General features: G+C 40.3%; 1 protein-coding gene across 1 annotated transcript in view; it reads right to left on the minus strand.

The window, feature by feature from the left end:
- SYNE1 (spectrin repeat containing nuclear envelope protein 1) overlaps positions 1 to 16,711 on the minus strand; it is a 409,429-nt gene that overhangs the window by 293,414 nt on the left and 99,304 nt on the right. Inside the window, exons 10-12 of the mRNA XM_036249358.1 lie at positions 11,009 to 11,116; positions 9,033 to 9,170; positions 7,527 to 7,691 (exon numbers count right to left, since the gene is read on the minus strand). Coding sequence (XP_036105251.1) covers positions 7,527 to 7,691; positions 9,033 to 9,170; positions 11,009 to 11,116 — 411 coding nt within the window. The remainder of the gene's footprint in view (positions 1 to 7,526; positions 7,692 to 9,032; positions 9,171 to 11,008; positions 11,117 to 16,711) is intronic.

A 16,711-nucleotide genomic window follows, 5' to 3' on the forward strand; every position in this document is an offset into this window, starting at 1 on the left:
TTTGAACAGAGGGGTGAAGTGGATTGAACTGCCTCATAAAAGGATAGCTGGAGCCGTTCTACTGAAAGTACCTGAACCTTGATACACTGCTTCCTTCGGCGTTGAAGACAGCACCGCGGCTGGATTCCCTCCTACCTACAGAGAGCTCTTTCTCACGTGCTTCGACAGGTTAATCTCTTTGATCTCTTAATATTAGATTCCCTCAGAGCTAAGTTTTTTATTCTTTTCTTTCTCTGTGTATAGTTCCTTATTTAATTTCTCTAGTCTCGGGGCTTTAAACATCCCTCCACAGGCTAATGATTCCAAATATTTATCTTCAGTCCGTACCCCTGTTCTGAATTCCCATTTCTTGTCTCCTGCGGCCCATTCCCTATGTCCACTTCATTGAGAAAAAGGCTCATAATGTACAAGGCCTCACATTGAACGTCTGGCCTTCTAATCTCCCAAACCTGTTTCATCATTTCTCCATCATAATTGAGGAAAACTCCATTTTCCAGTGGCTCAGTCCAAAAATCACAGTGTCATATCTGACTCCCCTTCCATCACAATCAATACCTAGTGCTGGAAACTATCTTTGCTCTGACCTCAAAATATACTCAGAATATGACCATTTCTCACCATCTCTACAACTACCATCCTGGTTCTAGCAACTTGACCTGGATTATCAGAACGGATTCATTAGCTCCTTCCCTCCACCCCTAACCCACCTATACTCAAACAGCAGCCAGTGTAATGCCATTAGAAAAGTGATTATATTATTCCTCCGGTAAGAAAGTGGATGGGTAAAGCCGGTTTGGATATGACCGAGAAAATCAACAACATCAAAAGTGAAATTAAGGAGAGTGAGAAGGTGCAAAGAAACAATATGGAGCAGAAAGAGGGGCTCGCCTACAGGCAGAGAGAAGCTTGCCAGAAAACAGAAGAGGCTGTTTTGAACAATTTTATGACAATAATTTTGAAAACTTAGTCAAGTGGACTAATTCGTAGAAAACATAAATGAGCAACACTGACCCAATTGAAAATTTGGAAGCCTGGATATTTTTAAAACAATTTTTAGGAGCTGAAGATACAGGAGAAAAAATAAACACGCAATGATCTTACCCTTATGGAGCTGACAGAAGAGTATAAGAAATCAAGCAATAAAGATAAATAGTTAAAATAGCAGTTAAGACGAAGGGGGAAAGAGAGCTGTCATTTCAAAGAGGTGGACAAGAAAGTGTTGACTAAAAGTTGACCTTCCAATAAAGTCCCAGAGGAAACAAAGAAGCACACAATGGGAATATCAGTGGGAAATGTGTCAAGTCAAGGGGAGAGAACATTCCAGAATGATGGCAAGGGCACAGGCTTTGAGGTGGGAATGTGCTTACCTGTGAGATGTCCTCTTTCAGTGAGGTTTCACCGACTACCCCACTTAAAAATGCAACACCACTTACTACCTCCTTTCCTTTTAGTTTCGAATCTAACATTTGCTTATTATGTCTATTACTTCTGCTCTTCATCCCCCCACTAGAAGTTAAGTTGCATAGGGGTAGGGATTTTGCCTATCTTGCTTAGGGGTGTATCACAAATACCTAGAACACTGCTTTGCATGGAATCAACATCTGTGGAAAGACTGGAAAGGCAGAGCCAGAGGAGCAGCAAGAAAACCAGGAAACTAAATGAAAAAAGTGTGTCAAGGATAAAGGGATAACTACGTAAAATGATTCTGATGGTGATACCATTAGAATTAGCTAATTATTAACAATAGAAAAGAAGCAAAGGGAAAGTCAGACATTATAGGCTTGTCATTCGGGCAGCTTCACAGGAGGCTGCAGTTTCACACACACACACCCCCCCCCCCCCCGGGAATGCTGGCCTGGAAAACACTCGGGGAAGAAATCCAACAAAGAGAAGATAAACCCATACCCAGTAAACTTGGGGTCACATAGACAAATGCCTGTCAATCACACCTGGGGGCAGAGGTGGTTGGCCAGGATGGGAATGACCACTGCAGACGTGACCACCTTTGGGAATATATAATCCCCTAAATGAAGAAATTCTCTCTCTTATTGCTTTAGTTGCTTGGGGCATATTCTTGTGGTTCTCTTGTATTTTCCCCTATGGACTAATGGACTACAGTGGGGAAACACCAGCTAGTGCTGGACTGGCGCTGGGCTGGACCCGGTTCCAACATGGAAAGGAAACTGAACACTGCTTCTGATTTTAGCTCTGCCAAAGCCCCAGCTATACTTCTACAACTGGACTGAGGGAAGTAGGAACTTGAAAACCCAGGAGTGTAGTTTCAAGGAAATAAAGCTTCCTACAATATCTTAACCTCCCGTGGAGGCCTCTGGAAATGCTCATTCTAGTGGTAATCCAAGAACCCCATCCCGACAAGCGACCAGGGGAGATGAGCCCCTCTATCCTGTAACCATAGAGGAGGGAAGATGAGGCCTAAGAATGGCCATTGAACGAGGATCCTTGGGCTGGACAGCATTGCTAGGAAAGATCTGGTTCGAAAGGGTTCTGGGAAGAATGGGGGAAAAGTGTCTCGAAACCTAAGTGAAAGCACAGACAACTCCTTCCAAGAGCTTCTCTGTTGTAAAAGAAAAGAGGAAAAATGGCCAGTAGCTGGAGGGGAACGTATAATTACGAAAGATACTTTTTTTCTCTTTGTTTTATGTTTTTAAGAAAGACACTTATTTTAAGATGAGAGAAATAGCAGCACAGTTTATGTGGGTAGAAAATATCCAGCAAAGAGAGAAAAAATAAAAATAAAGAAGGGAAATAGAGGAATTGTCCTTCGGAGAACAGCAGGGGGACGGGCTCTCGCGCCCGTGTGGAGGGGGCCGGCCTTCGCTCGAAGCACAGATGGTTCACCCATAGTAACAGAAGTGAAGACAGAGTATTCAAGCACAGATGCATGTAGGTGGGATGCTGTGGTCGTGGGAGCTGGCGGAAATTCTTTTTTGATTGCTTCTATTTTCCCAGAGAAATAGGAAGCCCTGTCATCAGCTAAGAGAAAGGATGGGGAGGAGGTGTGGAAGGTTTGAGGAGACAAGGTATGAAATAGTTGTCCTAGAAATGGAGACGGAATGGAGTCAGGAAATGCCTTTGGAGAGCCAGGCAGCATGAAGGACCCACCTGGGTGAGTCATCGCGCCTGGGAGGGTGTTTTTCCCAGCCACAGTCAGCTGCATCTGTGTGGGCAGGAACGAGGCAGCGAGTGGGCTTTAACCGGGTTGTGCTGTAAGCAGGAGAGCAGGACAAAGTGAGAGCTGGGCCGGGTGATGAGGGTGTAGGACAAAGTGAGAGCTGGGCCGGGTGAGGAGGGTGCAGGACAAAGTGAGAGCTGGACCAGGTGATGAGGGTGCAGGACAAAGTGAGAGCTGGGCCGGGTGCTGAGGGTGCAGGACAAAGTGAGAGCTGGGCCGGGTGATGAGGGTGTAAGACAAAGTGAGAGCTGGGCCGGGTGATGAGGGTGTAGGACAAAGTGAGAGCTGGGCCGGGTGATGAGGGTGTAGGACAAAGTGAGAGCTGGGCCAGGTGATGAGGGTGTAGGACAAAGTGAGAGCTGGACCAGGTGATGAGGGTGTAGGACAAAGTGAGAGCTGGACCAGGTGATGAGGGTGCAGGACAAAGTGAGAGCTGGGCCGGGTGATGAGGCCGGGTGATGAGGGTGTAGGACAAAGTGAGAGCTGGACCGGGTGATGAGGGTGTAGGACAAAGTGAGAGCTGGGCCAGGTGATGAGGGTGTAGGACAAAGTGAGAGCTGGGCCAGGTGATGAGGGTGTAGGACAAAGTGAGAGCTGGGCCAGGTGATGAGGGTGTAGGACAAAGTGGGAGCTGGACCAGGTGATGAGGGTGTAGGACAAAGTGAGAGCTGGGCCAGGTGATGAGGGTGTAGGACAAAGTGAGAGCTGGGCCGGGTGATGAGGGTGTAGGACAAAGTGAGAGCTGGGCCGGGTGATGAGGGTGTAAGACAAAGTGAGAGCTGGGCCAGGTGATGAGGGTGTGCACAGGGGTGACCTGAGTGGCCTGAGTGACGGAGCACTGAAGCAAGGTGCAGAGGGAATGACTGACGCGCGGAGAAGACGCAAGGCAGTGAAAGGCAGTGCGATGAACGAGTTAGAGGCACAGAGGAAATGAAGACTTGGGATCGGGCAACTTGGATGGACAGGGAGATGCCTGAGGAAGAGACTGAGGAGGGGTTTCCGTTACTGGTGATGTCAGGTCTAGACTATGCCTATGCAGTGAGTGGCTGGGGCAGGGGGTGTAGGACAGGACCACGGAGAGAGAACGAAGCTAGGAATTGGAAAGATCATCTCCAGGTGACTGCAATTATTAAAAATAATGGCTTGTGTTGTCATTCAGAGAATAGAATCTTCAAGAAAGGAAGGAGAGTGATCTAGGCAGGGTCGATAAGTGCAATAAGGATGGTCAGAGTGTATTGACTATTCTCATGATTCCTTAGACTGAAAGCCTTAGTTTGTCAAAGCAATACTACTAGTGAAAACGAATTAGGTTCAGCCACTCTACATGTATTATATGCAATGATTTTGTGGGCACATTTCAAGCTTAGTGGCTGGATTATCAACTATGTGACCTTGGGTAAGGCATATAAGCTTTCTCTGCCTAAAGTTTACCTATCTGCCGAATGAGAATAACAATACCTATTTTATATCCCGAATGTCAAGTGCTTAGCAAAATTAAGTGCTTAGGATTAAAAGATGGCTAAATTCTCAAGCATAATTAGTAATGATAATTGTTGTTATCTTTCTAGATAACAACAATTATCTAGAAAAGATCTTGGAGGTATCCTTGATTTCCAGAATAAATATGTTTCTATATACATGTAAGTTCATTTTTTAAAAACGAATGAAAAAGCATTGGTAGAAACATAAAGTGAACTCCTTGAAAAAATATATTGAAAATCTTATCTGAATTCAATTTTCAAAAACTGCCTATGCACTAAGTAATGAAAGATTGTCACGTGTTACCTTAAAAAATGGGAAGAATGTATAAAAGCAAGAATACAAGATCTTGATAGCATATTTAAGTTTTCATGGCATGAGACATAATCACTTTTAGACTGAGATGTAAAGATAACATTCTCAAACATTCTTGCTCATGTATTGATGCTTTTACCAATTTATTGCACTTTTAAGTGAGCCCAATATATCAGAGCAGAGTAGTAGTGATACCAAATCAATGGGCTGATTTTTCTGCTATTGAGAAAAATCTATAATTTCAGTTACCATAACCATGATTCAGATTTCTCACATCATCAAAGTTTAGCTTATTATAAGCACTTACTAAATATATATTTTGAATGAATAAGAATTGATCTTATATTTGCCAATTACATTGTTTTATGACTAATGACTCCAAGTACCTGTGCCCAGACCTAGGATGAGTTTTTACCTCAGTAAAAAGACCAGTCTGGAGATTTGCCTTGAACTTCTTCTTAGCCCCTACCTGCCTCTGCTCGCTTCCCATTGTCTCTTCGTCCCACTCACTGTCTTTCAGCCTGGTCCTTTTTGGTGTCCAGTCTCAGATAACCATCGTCTCCGACTCCGACCTCCCTCCTCCCCACTCCACTTGTTTCTGGTTCCCAAGGTTGTCGCCGCACTTTGGCAGAGAGATGCTCTGGTTGCACACTTAGTGGTCGGCACAGTCTCTCCCGGGCGCCAGAGAGTCAGCAAGAACCACGGATCATATAGTCACCGCGACACCACCAGCTGCCATCTGATTGAACTTCATTCCCACCAGGGGCAGATGCTGCCTAGAGTGTACCCCGAATTAATATTTCTGCTAAATCCTGCTAGCTAGTAAATAGCACAGTTCATATTGCAGAACATTTTCTCTTTGGTGGAACATTTCAATCAGATGTAAGTCTATTAGATGAAGAAAAACACATGGTGGTTCTCAAACTCCCAGATTGGAAGCACCCTCACTCAGCCCCCTGGTGCCCCAAACTGACATGTAGTCAGCCCTCGGTGCGTATCGGCCCAACTGACACAGTAACTCACCATCAATACCATCCTACACTGATTAAAACCCTAAGGTGACTTCTTGTGTGTGAACTATTCACATTGGTTAAGCATTGTCTTAATTGTTACGTGATTTACATGAAAAAAAATTGAATTGTATTTGGGTGAACTGCTCATTTGTTAAAGTGGTGTTATTTGTGTAACACTGTTTCAGCATTTCCCCCTATGTTTAATGTACTGGAAATAACATGGACACAGCCCGGGCTTTTCTATGCTTCTGAGAAAACTTAACCTGGCCCAGACCCAGGAAAAATGGCCTCTCAATCCCCATCTTCAGAGAACTGAAGGATTTTATTTGTGTGTCTCTAAAGATGAAGCAGACCCCAAGGTCACGCTCTCATCCCAGAGAGGCAGTTTGTAGGTTTCTAGGGAGCTGTGTGCAAGTGTGTGTGAGTGAGTGTGTGTGAGTGAGTGTGTGCAAATGTGAGTGTGTGAGTGTGTGTAAGTGTGTGCGGGTGAGTGTGTGAGTGGGTGTGAGTGTGTTTGAGTGTGTGAGTGAGTGTGTGAGTGAGTGAGTGAGTGTGTGTTGAGTGTGAGGTGGTGGTGGTGTGGGGAGAGGAAGAAGAGCCAGGAATAAATGGCGGCAGGACCCCGACTGGTGGTGCAGGATCACAAAATCATGGTGTCAGTCTCCTTGGATGAGCTAGTCTGTGTTGAGAGGGTTGAGCTAAAAGGGAACTGTGTCTCTAGTTCCTAAAGTGGCGTTGCAGAGGGGCATGAAACCAAATCTGTTAAGTTTGCTTTATAATTTACCCTAGAATATACGATATCCAGCAGTCTATTTCCTTGGGGTAGTTTACAAAACATCAGAAATGTGGCAGGAAATACACGTGAGCTATAAATTGCCCATACGTGGTCAGGAGTCGACATCTCTGCTTGTCAGTTTGTCTCCACGTTTACAGGAACCCTTACTGTGAGACGGCCGAGACGTAAACCCAACCACACAAAATGCAGGACCGTGTTCATGAAAAACCCTTTCAGTTGCATCTGACCCATCGCAAAACCCAAAAAGGAAGTACATTAGGACTCATACTAAGCACAGCTGAGCATGCAGTAAGCCAAAAAATGTCACAAACGACTAAGGTCATCAAGGCCTAATCCCACCACTGCCTAGCACACCGCTTACCACCTGCACCCCACCTCAGCACTTGGAGGCAGGAATGAGGTCTGGTGCCAATGGCCAATCACACGATCATGTCAATGCACACAGTCTGTGGGCTTACCTTTGGGAAAAGAACATATAGCAACAGAAATGACAAAGACAATGGCAGATAAAATCGAACCACAGAGCTATTGGCAAGGACCTCAGGGAACAACTACTAGACTGGGTTGGATGCGTACAGCAGAGACAGGCAGCCCAGAGAATGTCTAACAGGGCGACATCCCCGACGCAGTATGAACAGGTGCCTAGGAACGAAGCCCGTGGCCGTGTAAGGTCACATCTCCCCACCACGCTGGGCTGCTGGGCTGCAAGCCTCCTGATCAGAATCTGTACCTTGTGCTGCTCACGTTTCCGCTGTATTGTGTTGGCTGTTTCCTCGTGGACCTGCTGAATGGCGATCTCCTCTCTGAGGGCCACCTCTGCTCTGAACAGCCAGGCACCAATAGTGCCCAGAGGTGCGGGGAGAGACTTATCAAGCTGCATGTGCCAGTCAAAGAGCTGAAATGCAAAAGTAGAAAAACCAAATTATCTCTAACGCAGAAGGCAATTCCTAAAATTCCCCCCAAATGATTTGAAAGCCTACATAAGCTTTAAGGTAATGATTTCAGGTTAATTTAATAACTATCGAGTAAGAAATGATCTCTGTTCTGAATCTGATGCTTTCAGAATGGGAGGCAACTACAGTTACCAGCAAACCTTGAGGAAACTTAATCTACATCTTAGCCAAGGAAGGACACCTGGCAGCTTAAAAGGGAAGGGACCGGCTGTGGACATACAGAGGGACACAGGAGTCACACTGCTCATGTGTGTCATCCTACGTGAGGAGAACAGGTCCAGAAAAATCAGGGTCATCTAGACATCTTGGAGGAAGACAAGTATTCAGGGTTCTTTTCATAATAACCACATTCTCCAACCATCTCTGCATGCCTTCCACTTCATTCAGTTCTCAAGCACCATTTCCCAGCTCGATGAAATGCCAGGTAGAATGGGGCAACGTGTTTGGAAACTAAGCTATTCTTTGATCGAGTTTATGGAAAACAAAATAGATGATAAAAAGTAAGAAAACAGGGTAAGTTCAAGGCAAACAGTCCCTTCAGTGATAGACAGGTCAGAGGTTTTGAAACTGTGGTCTTCAAATGTGCAAAGTATTAATATTAAAGTTACCGAGCAGTTTGCCTTCAGGTTCACGAAGGACCAGATACAAAGGTATGTTCCATTAAAGATTATAAAAATGAGTGTGAATATAGGAAGATTATTCACTATTTAAAAAAAATTTTTTTTTTTAATTTGAGAGAGAGAGGAAGGGAGAGGGAAAGAGAGAGATAGAATCATCGATGAGAGAGAACATCGACTGGCCGCCTCCTGCATGCCCCCCACTGGGGATCGGGCCCACAACCTGGACATATGTCCTGAACGGGAATCGAACCGGCGACCTCTTGGTGCATGGGTCGATGCTTAATCACTGAGCCACAATGGCCAGGCAAGATTATTCACTATTGATGAAACATGATTATGGAAAATAGAGAAGAAGTGTGAAGACTCCAATCCTGAACAGCTCAGAGTTATTTTGTGTAAAGTGAGAGTAAGCCAGATGGTCTTCCAAAATTTCAGTCTATCGACTAGTCATTGGGGACATCACATATAGGGCAGGTAAGGCAGGAAAACATTGTTCTATAAGCACTTCCACTAACTTAAAGGACAAGGATGCTCCTAGCTAAGCCTTTCCCACCTCAGACAGCAGGAGGCCTCGTACAACATTACCAGGTAGAAAGGGATGATGGAAAATATTCTAGACTAAATTACATAAGCCCTAATAAAATTAATCATGGAAGAACTTACCCTGGAGGACACTCTTTCCCAGGACTGTTTTACCAATGCTTGGTCCAGTGTCAATTTACCATCTCTATGTAACGGTTGTATTAAATGCTCAATCTGTTTCCGTTTTATTTCATATTGAACTCTGAAGTGCTTAAATGACTAAAAGAGGGGGGAAAAAAAGCAACAACATGGCAATGAGTCAAAAAAAGCAAAAGCAAAGGAAACCCACATTTCCTAAATAACAATCTTTTCTATTTGGATAACACTCAGTATGTGTTGGTGATCATGATAATGATGCTAATAGAAGCTGCGATGCATCGTGTGCTGACGGGAAGCCTGGCTCCGTGCTAAGTGCTTTCTACACATTTTACATTAAATGAACACCTCCTAAAAGCTGACTCCACGTCCAGCTTTGAATGGAAAAGACCACTAATACGAGCAGTTATGTTAAGAACATGAGAATGGCCCTCCAGAATCTACCAGTCAATGAACACATCTAAACGAATGTCTGTCTTCGAGTAAACAGACATGTCAGTCTGCAAGAAGAACACTGACGGGAGACGGTGAATAAATATTTGACCACAGTGACCTCCCTTCCTCCAATTTAATGTAATTGAAAATTGCCAAAATATGTAATCAACTTCCATTTTATTCCACGAAATCATATGCACGGGAAAATTGGAAAATAGACTATTGCTTGAAAGGCAGAACCAGGTAGAAAATGTTGATGACACAGAAACCCACAAACAAAAGGAAACGTTCCCTGTGTTCAGGTGTCAGATGACCTCTAACCCCGTTTTATGAGACTGGTGAGCATGTCTGGCCCAAAAGGGGTGTTTCTGTTTGGGACTTTCCTAATCCTTTGGTTCACTTTTATAAAATAGCATCTGTACATAGGTAATTTTATACCTTGAATTTTAGCTTTTGATAATTTATGCTAAAACTGAAACTCACTAAAGGACTAAATATGTATATTCACTCTGTCCTTGTGTTTCTATTCTCAATTTACTGGTTTAATAACATTTTTTTAGTGGAGTTCATCCCAGAAAATTGTATTTTTTGGGAAAAATATTACCTATAAGTACATATTGGCCACTTTCCCATGGTCATCAAATATAATATTGATCCATCTAAATTGAGGCACGCTTTATAGATAAAATTATATGAATATTATATGATTATGTTAACTGTATATGTAGATGATTATATATACACTAATACAGTAGCTAAATCTTTTATTGTTCGCCATGTTGACTCTCTCACATCATGGTATCTTTTTGTAGCAAAAATGATTGAAATATAACACAGACTAGACTATAGTATAGTTTTGCTACTAAAATGCTATGCTATTTTAAGTAGGAAGAAAATGTCAATGCTGCATAAAATAAATCACAATTTAATTGGCAAACCCGTTATATGATTCGTGTCTTGGAAGTGGAAATTGGAAGCCAAAATCCAATTAATGTCAGTGTACTGAGACCGGAGGAAGCAGCCACCACCATAACCTCAGCCTGAATGCAACAGTGTTAGACAAGGCAGGTTGTGGTAGAAACGGATTCCATTAATGGGTCCCCTCCGAACAGTCATGGTTCAATCCTTTATTCAATTCACCTTATTCTACAGTAATTTTCAATTTGTCACTGAAGTCCTTTATTTGGTGAATTGTGTTGTGGTCGTTATGTGACATCTACAAAATCATAAGTTTTATAAAAACAAAAACTAGATATTTGTGTTCTGGACCATTTATAAGACTCTGAATTCTGGAAAAGTCATGTAGTCCCAGAGCTGTATACACAGTGCAGACCCTACAATTTAAAACTAGTTGTTTACATAGAAATCCAATTATTAAATTACATGCAAATGAGATAATGTACATGATTTCTTTACAGACTTTTTCCATTAATATCATTTGAAAGATTAAACATAGATGAAATGACATGTATAAACCTTACTCATGAGAAGTTTTTAAAAACTGAAATCTCTTTTTCATACATTACCTGATATTTTTCCTGCAAATTTGACTCTGTCATCTGTGCCCTGGTCAAATCTCTTTCAAACTGTTCGATCCAAACTTTCATTTCCTTCAGAATCAGCCTGTCTTCTCTCTAGAAACCAGCAGGCATTACAGTTTTATTAGTAACTGTGCATTCATTTAAATGCTGATTATACCTGACTAATCCTAGAAGTGACTTAATGTTTAATCATTCAATTGTCTCTGAGAATTCTTCTCTCTTCCCGCCACCATCCCTAATGTAGAGTAAAAAACAAGAGTTGATTCTGTAAAAATACTTGAATTATCTTTGAGTACTGAAATAATCCATTTCTATTTTTTTTCTCAAAAACAACAAAACCCAACACTAATTTAATTAAGAAAATGCTTGCAGAGGGGAATTCCTTAGTAAAAAGATTACACAGCAATAGCTGGAATGGGAATAGAAACATAGGCCCACAGTTGCTTCTAACCCAAGGCCACTGGTAACCAGAACATTATTCTGGATGGGATTAATCTTGACTGAACCCAAGAAGCTACAGTCACAGTAACATCCAACTGCCTGTGCACATTACTGAAAAATATTATTCAGTGTTATAAGCTCCATGTGAGCAGAAAACACATTTATCTTGTTCCATGTAGTATCTCTAGACCCTGGCAACAGAGCTCCCTTAAGGTATTTACTAAATTATATGCTGAATAAATGCATCCAGAATACCACTCTCATCTCAAAAAAGGAAGAAAAAATAAGGAGGTTTACACGCTACTCTAGCATTGAATTCGTGCAAGTACCCTAATTTTTCAACAAGATTTCTTAGCTGGTAAAAATGCCAAAGTAATCATAAACACAGGGAACTTGACTTTTTGGCAACTTACAAATAACTGTCAACTGCAACACCTCACTTGAGCACAGCCCTGCGACAGAGAGGAATGGTCTCGCCGACGGGGGAAGGGGCTGAGTAGCAAGTGTGCTGCCTTGGAGGCAGGGAAAACTGGTTACAAATTCTGGTTTTGACATGAATTATCTCGGGGACCTTGGGCACCTGCTTTGTTTTTTATCTCTCCATTGTTGTACGATCTGAGGAGTCGGCACACACCCTTCCCATGGTTTGGGGCCAGCAGAGATAACCTTAGCAACACACCTAGTACAGAGATCGGCACACAGTGCTATCGCCCTTCATGCCCTCTCTGTCTCCAGTCTTGCCTGGAGCGTTTCCCCGGACAATGCCTTCTTTAGGCCTCAGCTCAGGCACACTCTGACCCAGAAGCTTCTTTCTAACCTAGAAGTCTCAGCCAGCAGATCTCCAACTTTAGGGTGCGCTGGGATCAGCCGCAGGGCCCATCTGTGGAAACAGATTGCCCGGCCTTCTCTACGATGCTGTATCTACCTAAACTCGAAGAGTCATCCAAAATTCACCGTATTTTATCGTCCACTAAATTGTCTCTCTCCCCCCACATGTAAACCCTTGTGTATTTTTTGTTTTACTCTCTCCTAACACACTGGCACCCAGTATCGCTCAATAAATAATTGTGGAATACATGATACACTGCTAACGTAGTTAATTAGGGAAATAAATGGGACGGGAGCCCAAAACTCGGGAGCTTAAGCTCCTCCCCCTACGGCTCCTCTGAATGAACAGTGAATGTGATCAAGGCACATGACTGATGACCAGTTACTGTCATGCTCATAAAGGCACTAATGACACATTCTTATGAGCTCAGAGGAACAAAATGCTCTTGGTTTACCTGAAATAAAATTTAATTTAACATTTGATCTGAAATTAGTTACTTCTGATATTTTATTGTGACATTGACATATCTATTGTGTTGATAGATCCTTCAGCTCAGGCCTATATGGAATATAAAACAATGATGAGAAAACTGACGTACAGGATAACTTGGATATGGGAAAGAATTCATAATCAGTAATTCCACAAATATTTTTGAGTACTGACCACATGTTAATAACTTTGCTAAAACATGTGACCAAATAATGAGCAGAAGAGTTGTGATTAACTCAGAATTATAAGTTAACTAAATACTTACTTATTTCATTTAATTATTTCCTGCTTAATTATTTAAAATATAAGAAATAACTCTTTAACTTTACTTTTCTTTTCCATTTCAAATATGATGAAAACAAACATTGTCACTGCAAATTCTCCCTTTTATTAGTGTTATTAAGTGTTATTTAAGAGGAATTAATTGATGCCATTATATAATTAAAGATTAGTGGGAAAGTCTATAGGAGTGGCTTAGAATGTAACTAACATTTAATAACATATGTTATTTGTTCTAATGAAAAGAAAATAGGAGAATTAAGGTATTAAAAGAAATGTATATGCAAAGACAAATACATGCAAAGTAATGGCTAACAAACTATGGAATGAATGTAGGATATTTGAAAGAGGTCACTGATTTAAGATTACTTAAATCTTACCTTAAGATTTTGGATAAAATTTGCAAAAGTTGGGAAATCTGGAAATAGTTCCTAACAATATGAAAAGATAATATATAGAAAAATAATATAAACCAGGGATGAAAATGATATAGAAAACAAGGAGGAAAAATCAGGGAGAAGCATCTGTCTATAAACAAATAGATAATAATTTCAAGGGTTTAGTTACTTTAAGATGTTTTTCATAACTTTTCATTTTTCTTTTCATAACTTTTAAAAGTATCAGAATGTTTGAATCCAATCAGGCAATGTAGTATTCTGGTATTCAATGTTTTCATTTTCATTTGTAATACTCATATATGGCAATATATGCATTTTATAAATGTCTTGAATTATTAAACTTTTTATTTTTTTAAATATGTTTTTATTGATTTTTTTTTTTAGCGAGAGAGGAAGGGAGAGAGAGCTAGAAACATCAAAGTGAGATACATCCATTGGCTGCCTCCTGCACACCCCCTACTGGGGATCGAGCCTGCAACCCCGGCATATGCCTGGACCCCTTGACGTGGAATAAAGCCGGGACCTCTCAGTCCATGGGATGATGCTCAATCCACTGAGCCACACCGGCCAGGAGAAATATTGAACTTTTTAAAAGAATAATGTAGAGAAAAGACATGTGGGTTCATATTTTTCTTCATAAATATGATCATAATATGTGTCTATCTCCATGACAACAATTAAGGCTGAGCTGTGCTTCTGAAAGCAGTCAGTAATGTTTGTTGCAATGGGAGAAGGAATGAGTAATAAATAACTGAACGTTTAATAGGTGAGACAGATGGGTCAATGGGCTTATTTTATTTCCTTACTATTGAGTGCTCATTAACCAAGGAATGCCTTTAGGGGAAAAAGTTTCTTTACCTGTTGTACTGGTTGAAGTAAGAAAAGTATAGTGTGTGTATTTACAATAACATTTGATTTTAAATGACATCTAATTTAAATAAAATAACTAACTTAAATAAATTCACAAAGAGGACATAGAAATCAATTATACCAAAAATGGAAGCCTGGTAGATATATTGATGACAATATTTAAAAAAATGAATTAAAAGAACTATTTACTAAGGCCTGAGTAGACAAATATTGGGTGTTCGAGATGACAGAATCCATAGTTCCAGCAGGTATATTCTATAAAATCTTACAGGTTCATGAGACAAAATTAGGTGGCCATTTAGCTTCATTCAACAAACATAGGCCCTATGTCATAAAAAATATAATTTTACTCAAAATAGTAATTTTAGGTGGTTATGCCCTACATTACATATGTCACATTAAAAAAGGGCAATGTTTATACTACATTTTTCTCGAAGTTAATTTTTGAAATAAACCTGAAGAAATCATTTGTATCCTCTAGTTAGGGAGGGGATAGAGGGAATATTTAAAAGAACAATCAGAATTTGTTTTCCAGATAATGAGATTAATCTCAGAGTAATAAAAGCCTCTTTAGTAAAGTACATTGATGAGCTTGCAGGGGTGTGTGCTGCAAATCTCTAAGAATTTTTGCTTTAGATTCCTGTTCGTGAGCATTAGGAAAGCACCCCCTTTTGTTCTCAGACTTTTTCAGCCACAGAATTTACTCATCCGGTGACATGATTAATGCCAGAAATTAAAATAGTACAAACTCTTAATCAGACCAGCAATAAATCCAGTTGGGTAATATAAAGACATTAGACTTGAAAATCAGACAAAAAGCTGATTTTCTCTATGTGTATTGTCTAATATGCTGCCTTTACAGTTTCTTATTTGCCCAGCAGCATCCCTGGCAGATTATATTCTCAAAACCCAGGAATCCCCCAAATGGTTCAAAGCACATGACTCGTGATTTATACTGGGGTTTGCACACTGCGCTTTGGCCTCCTGCGATGCTCCTCGGAAACATTGACTCTGTCAGCTATAGATCAGTTACTCATCGGTCCACATTTCTGCCTGAATCCTCGCAAGGAACAAAAAAGGTTTCCTGAAACTGTAGTTTTTAAGAAAGTACTACAGTTCTATCAAATGCCGGATTCACTTCATCCAAGCAAACCAGGAATTGTCAGTGACCATTGTTTTGCTTAATTCTTTAATGAAGTCACTGCTTTCTATTAGTGCAAAGCCTTTTCCTATTTGAAAACTTTAGTCTATGTTCCCCTGGCCTTCTTCTTATTTAAACCTACATCTAAGTTTATTTAGAAAATTATTTTATTTTAGTTTTTGTTTTTCCTGTTGTTCTTTGCTGTAAACTCAGGCTGCTATGACGACTCTAGATGAGACATCAGCCATGAAGATAAAGAGAGTCTTTAATACATTCTGCAAGTTCTATTTATTATTTCCTTGTTGTTTTCCTTTTAATCAATCAATACAGTAGTAAATCCATCTCTCTATAATAAAAACACTACTTTTAACAAATTAGGAAAATGGTAATATCCATTGTTGTTAAAAACTGGGAAGATAGGCTTTCTGGGATGCTGGCTAGAGTATAAAATGGGACAAATTTCCTACAAGGGATTTGAAAACCATTTCAAAAAGCATTAAAAATCTATGGGTTCTTTAGGATAGGAAGTACATTTCTAAGAAATAACTGTAAAACAATGCTTTATTGCAAAATTTTCATAAAAACATTTTTGATATCAACAAAAACATCAGAAATTTCCAAAAATTAAGTTTGAATAAATGAATTACTATACATAAATATGATGCCCTGGAGAGAATGACATGCAAAGTTCAGTACAATGGCAAGCAAATATAAAATTGTATGTATACTATGATTCTATTTTTGTTCAACTATTATATGTGTCTATATATAGACATGGAAAAATGTTTGAAGCTCACATTAACGCATTAATTTATTTTTCTATATATGTTCTCTCTAGAAAGTCAGATAGAGATAATTTCTTTTTTACAATTTTTGTTTTTATTTATTACAATGATCATATGTCATTTGAGTAGTATAAAAAATGTAAGTGTTATTTAAACGATTGAAAAATCTAACCACAGTGAATAATTAGAACTTTCATAAATTTGCCTTGTGTGATGTGAACTGTAATTCACATAATAAAATCTTAAAGTCAGCATTAGTTTTCATCAGACTGAGAACAAGGGAACTCAAGATCTAGATGCACAAATGATGGCGTGGATATGAAATTACTTCCAACCTTAAATTACTAGAATAGAGTTTCCCAACACCAATAGCTTGCCTCAATTTCAATTCATCAGAACTACATATGCAACACTTAATATTGCTTTTTCTGTCATAGCCAACATACAAGTCAGAGA

Source organism: Molossus molossus, unplaced genomic scaffold, assembly GCF_014108415.1.
Source record: "Molossus molossus isolate mMolMol1 unplaced genomic scaffold, mMolMol1.p scaffold_m16_p_8, whole genome shotgun sequence".
NCBI classification, from domain to species: domain Eukaryota; kingdom Metazoa; phylum Chordata; class Mammalia; order Chiroptera; family Molossidae; genus Molossus; species Molossus molossus.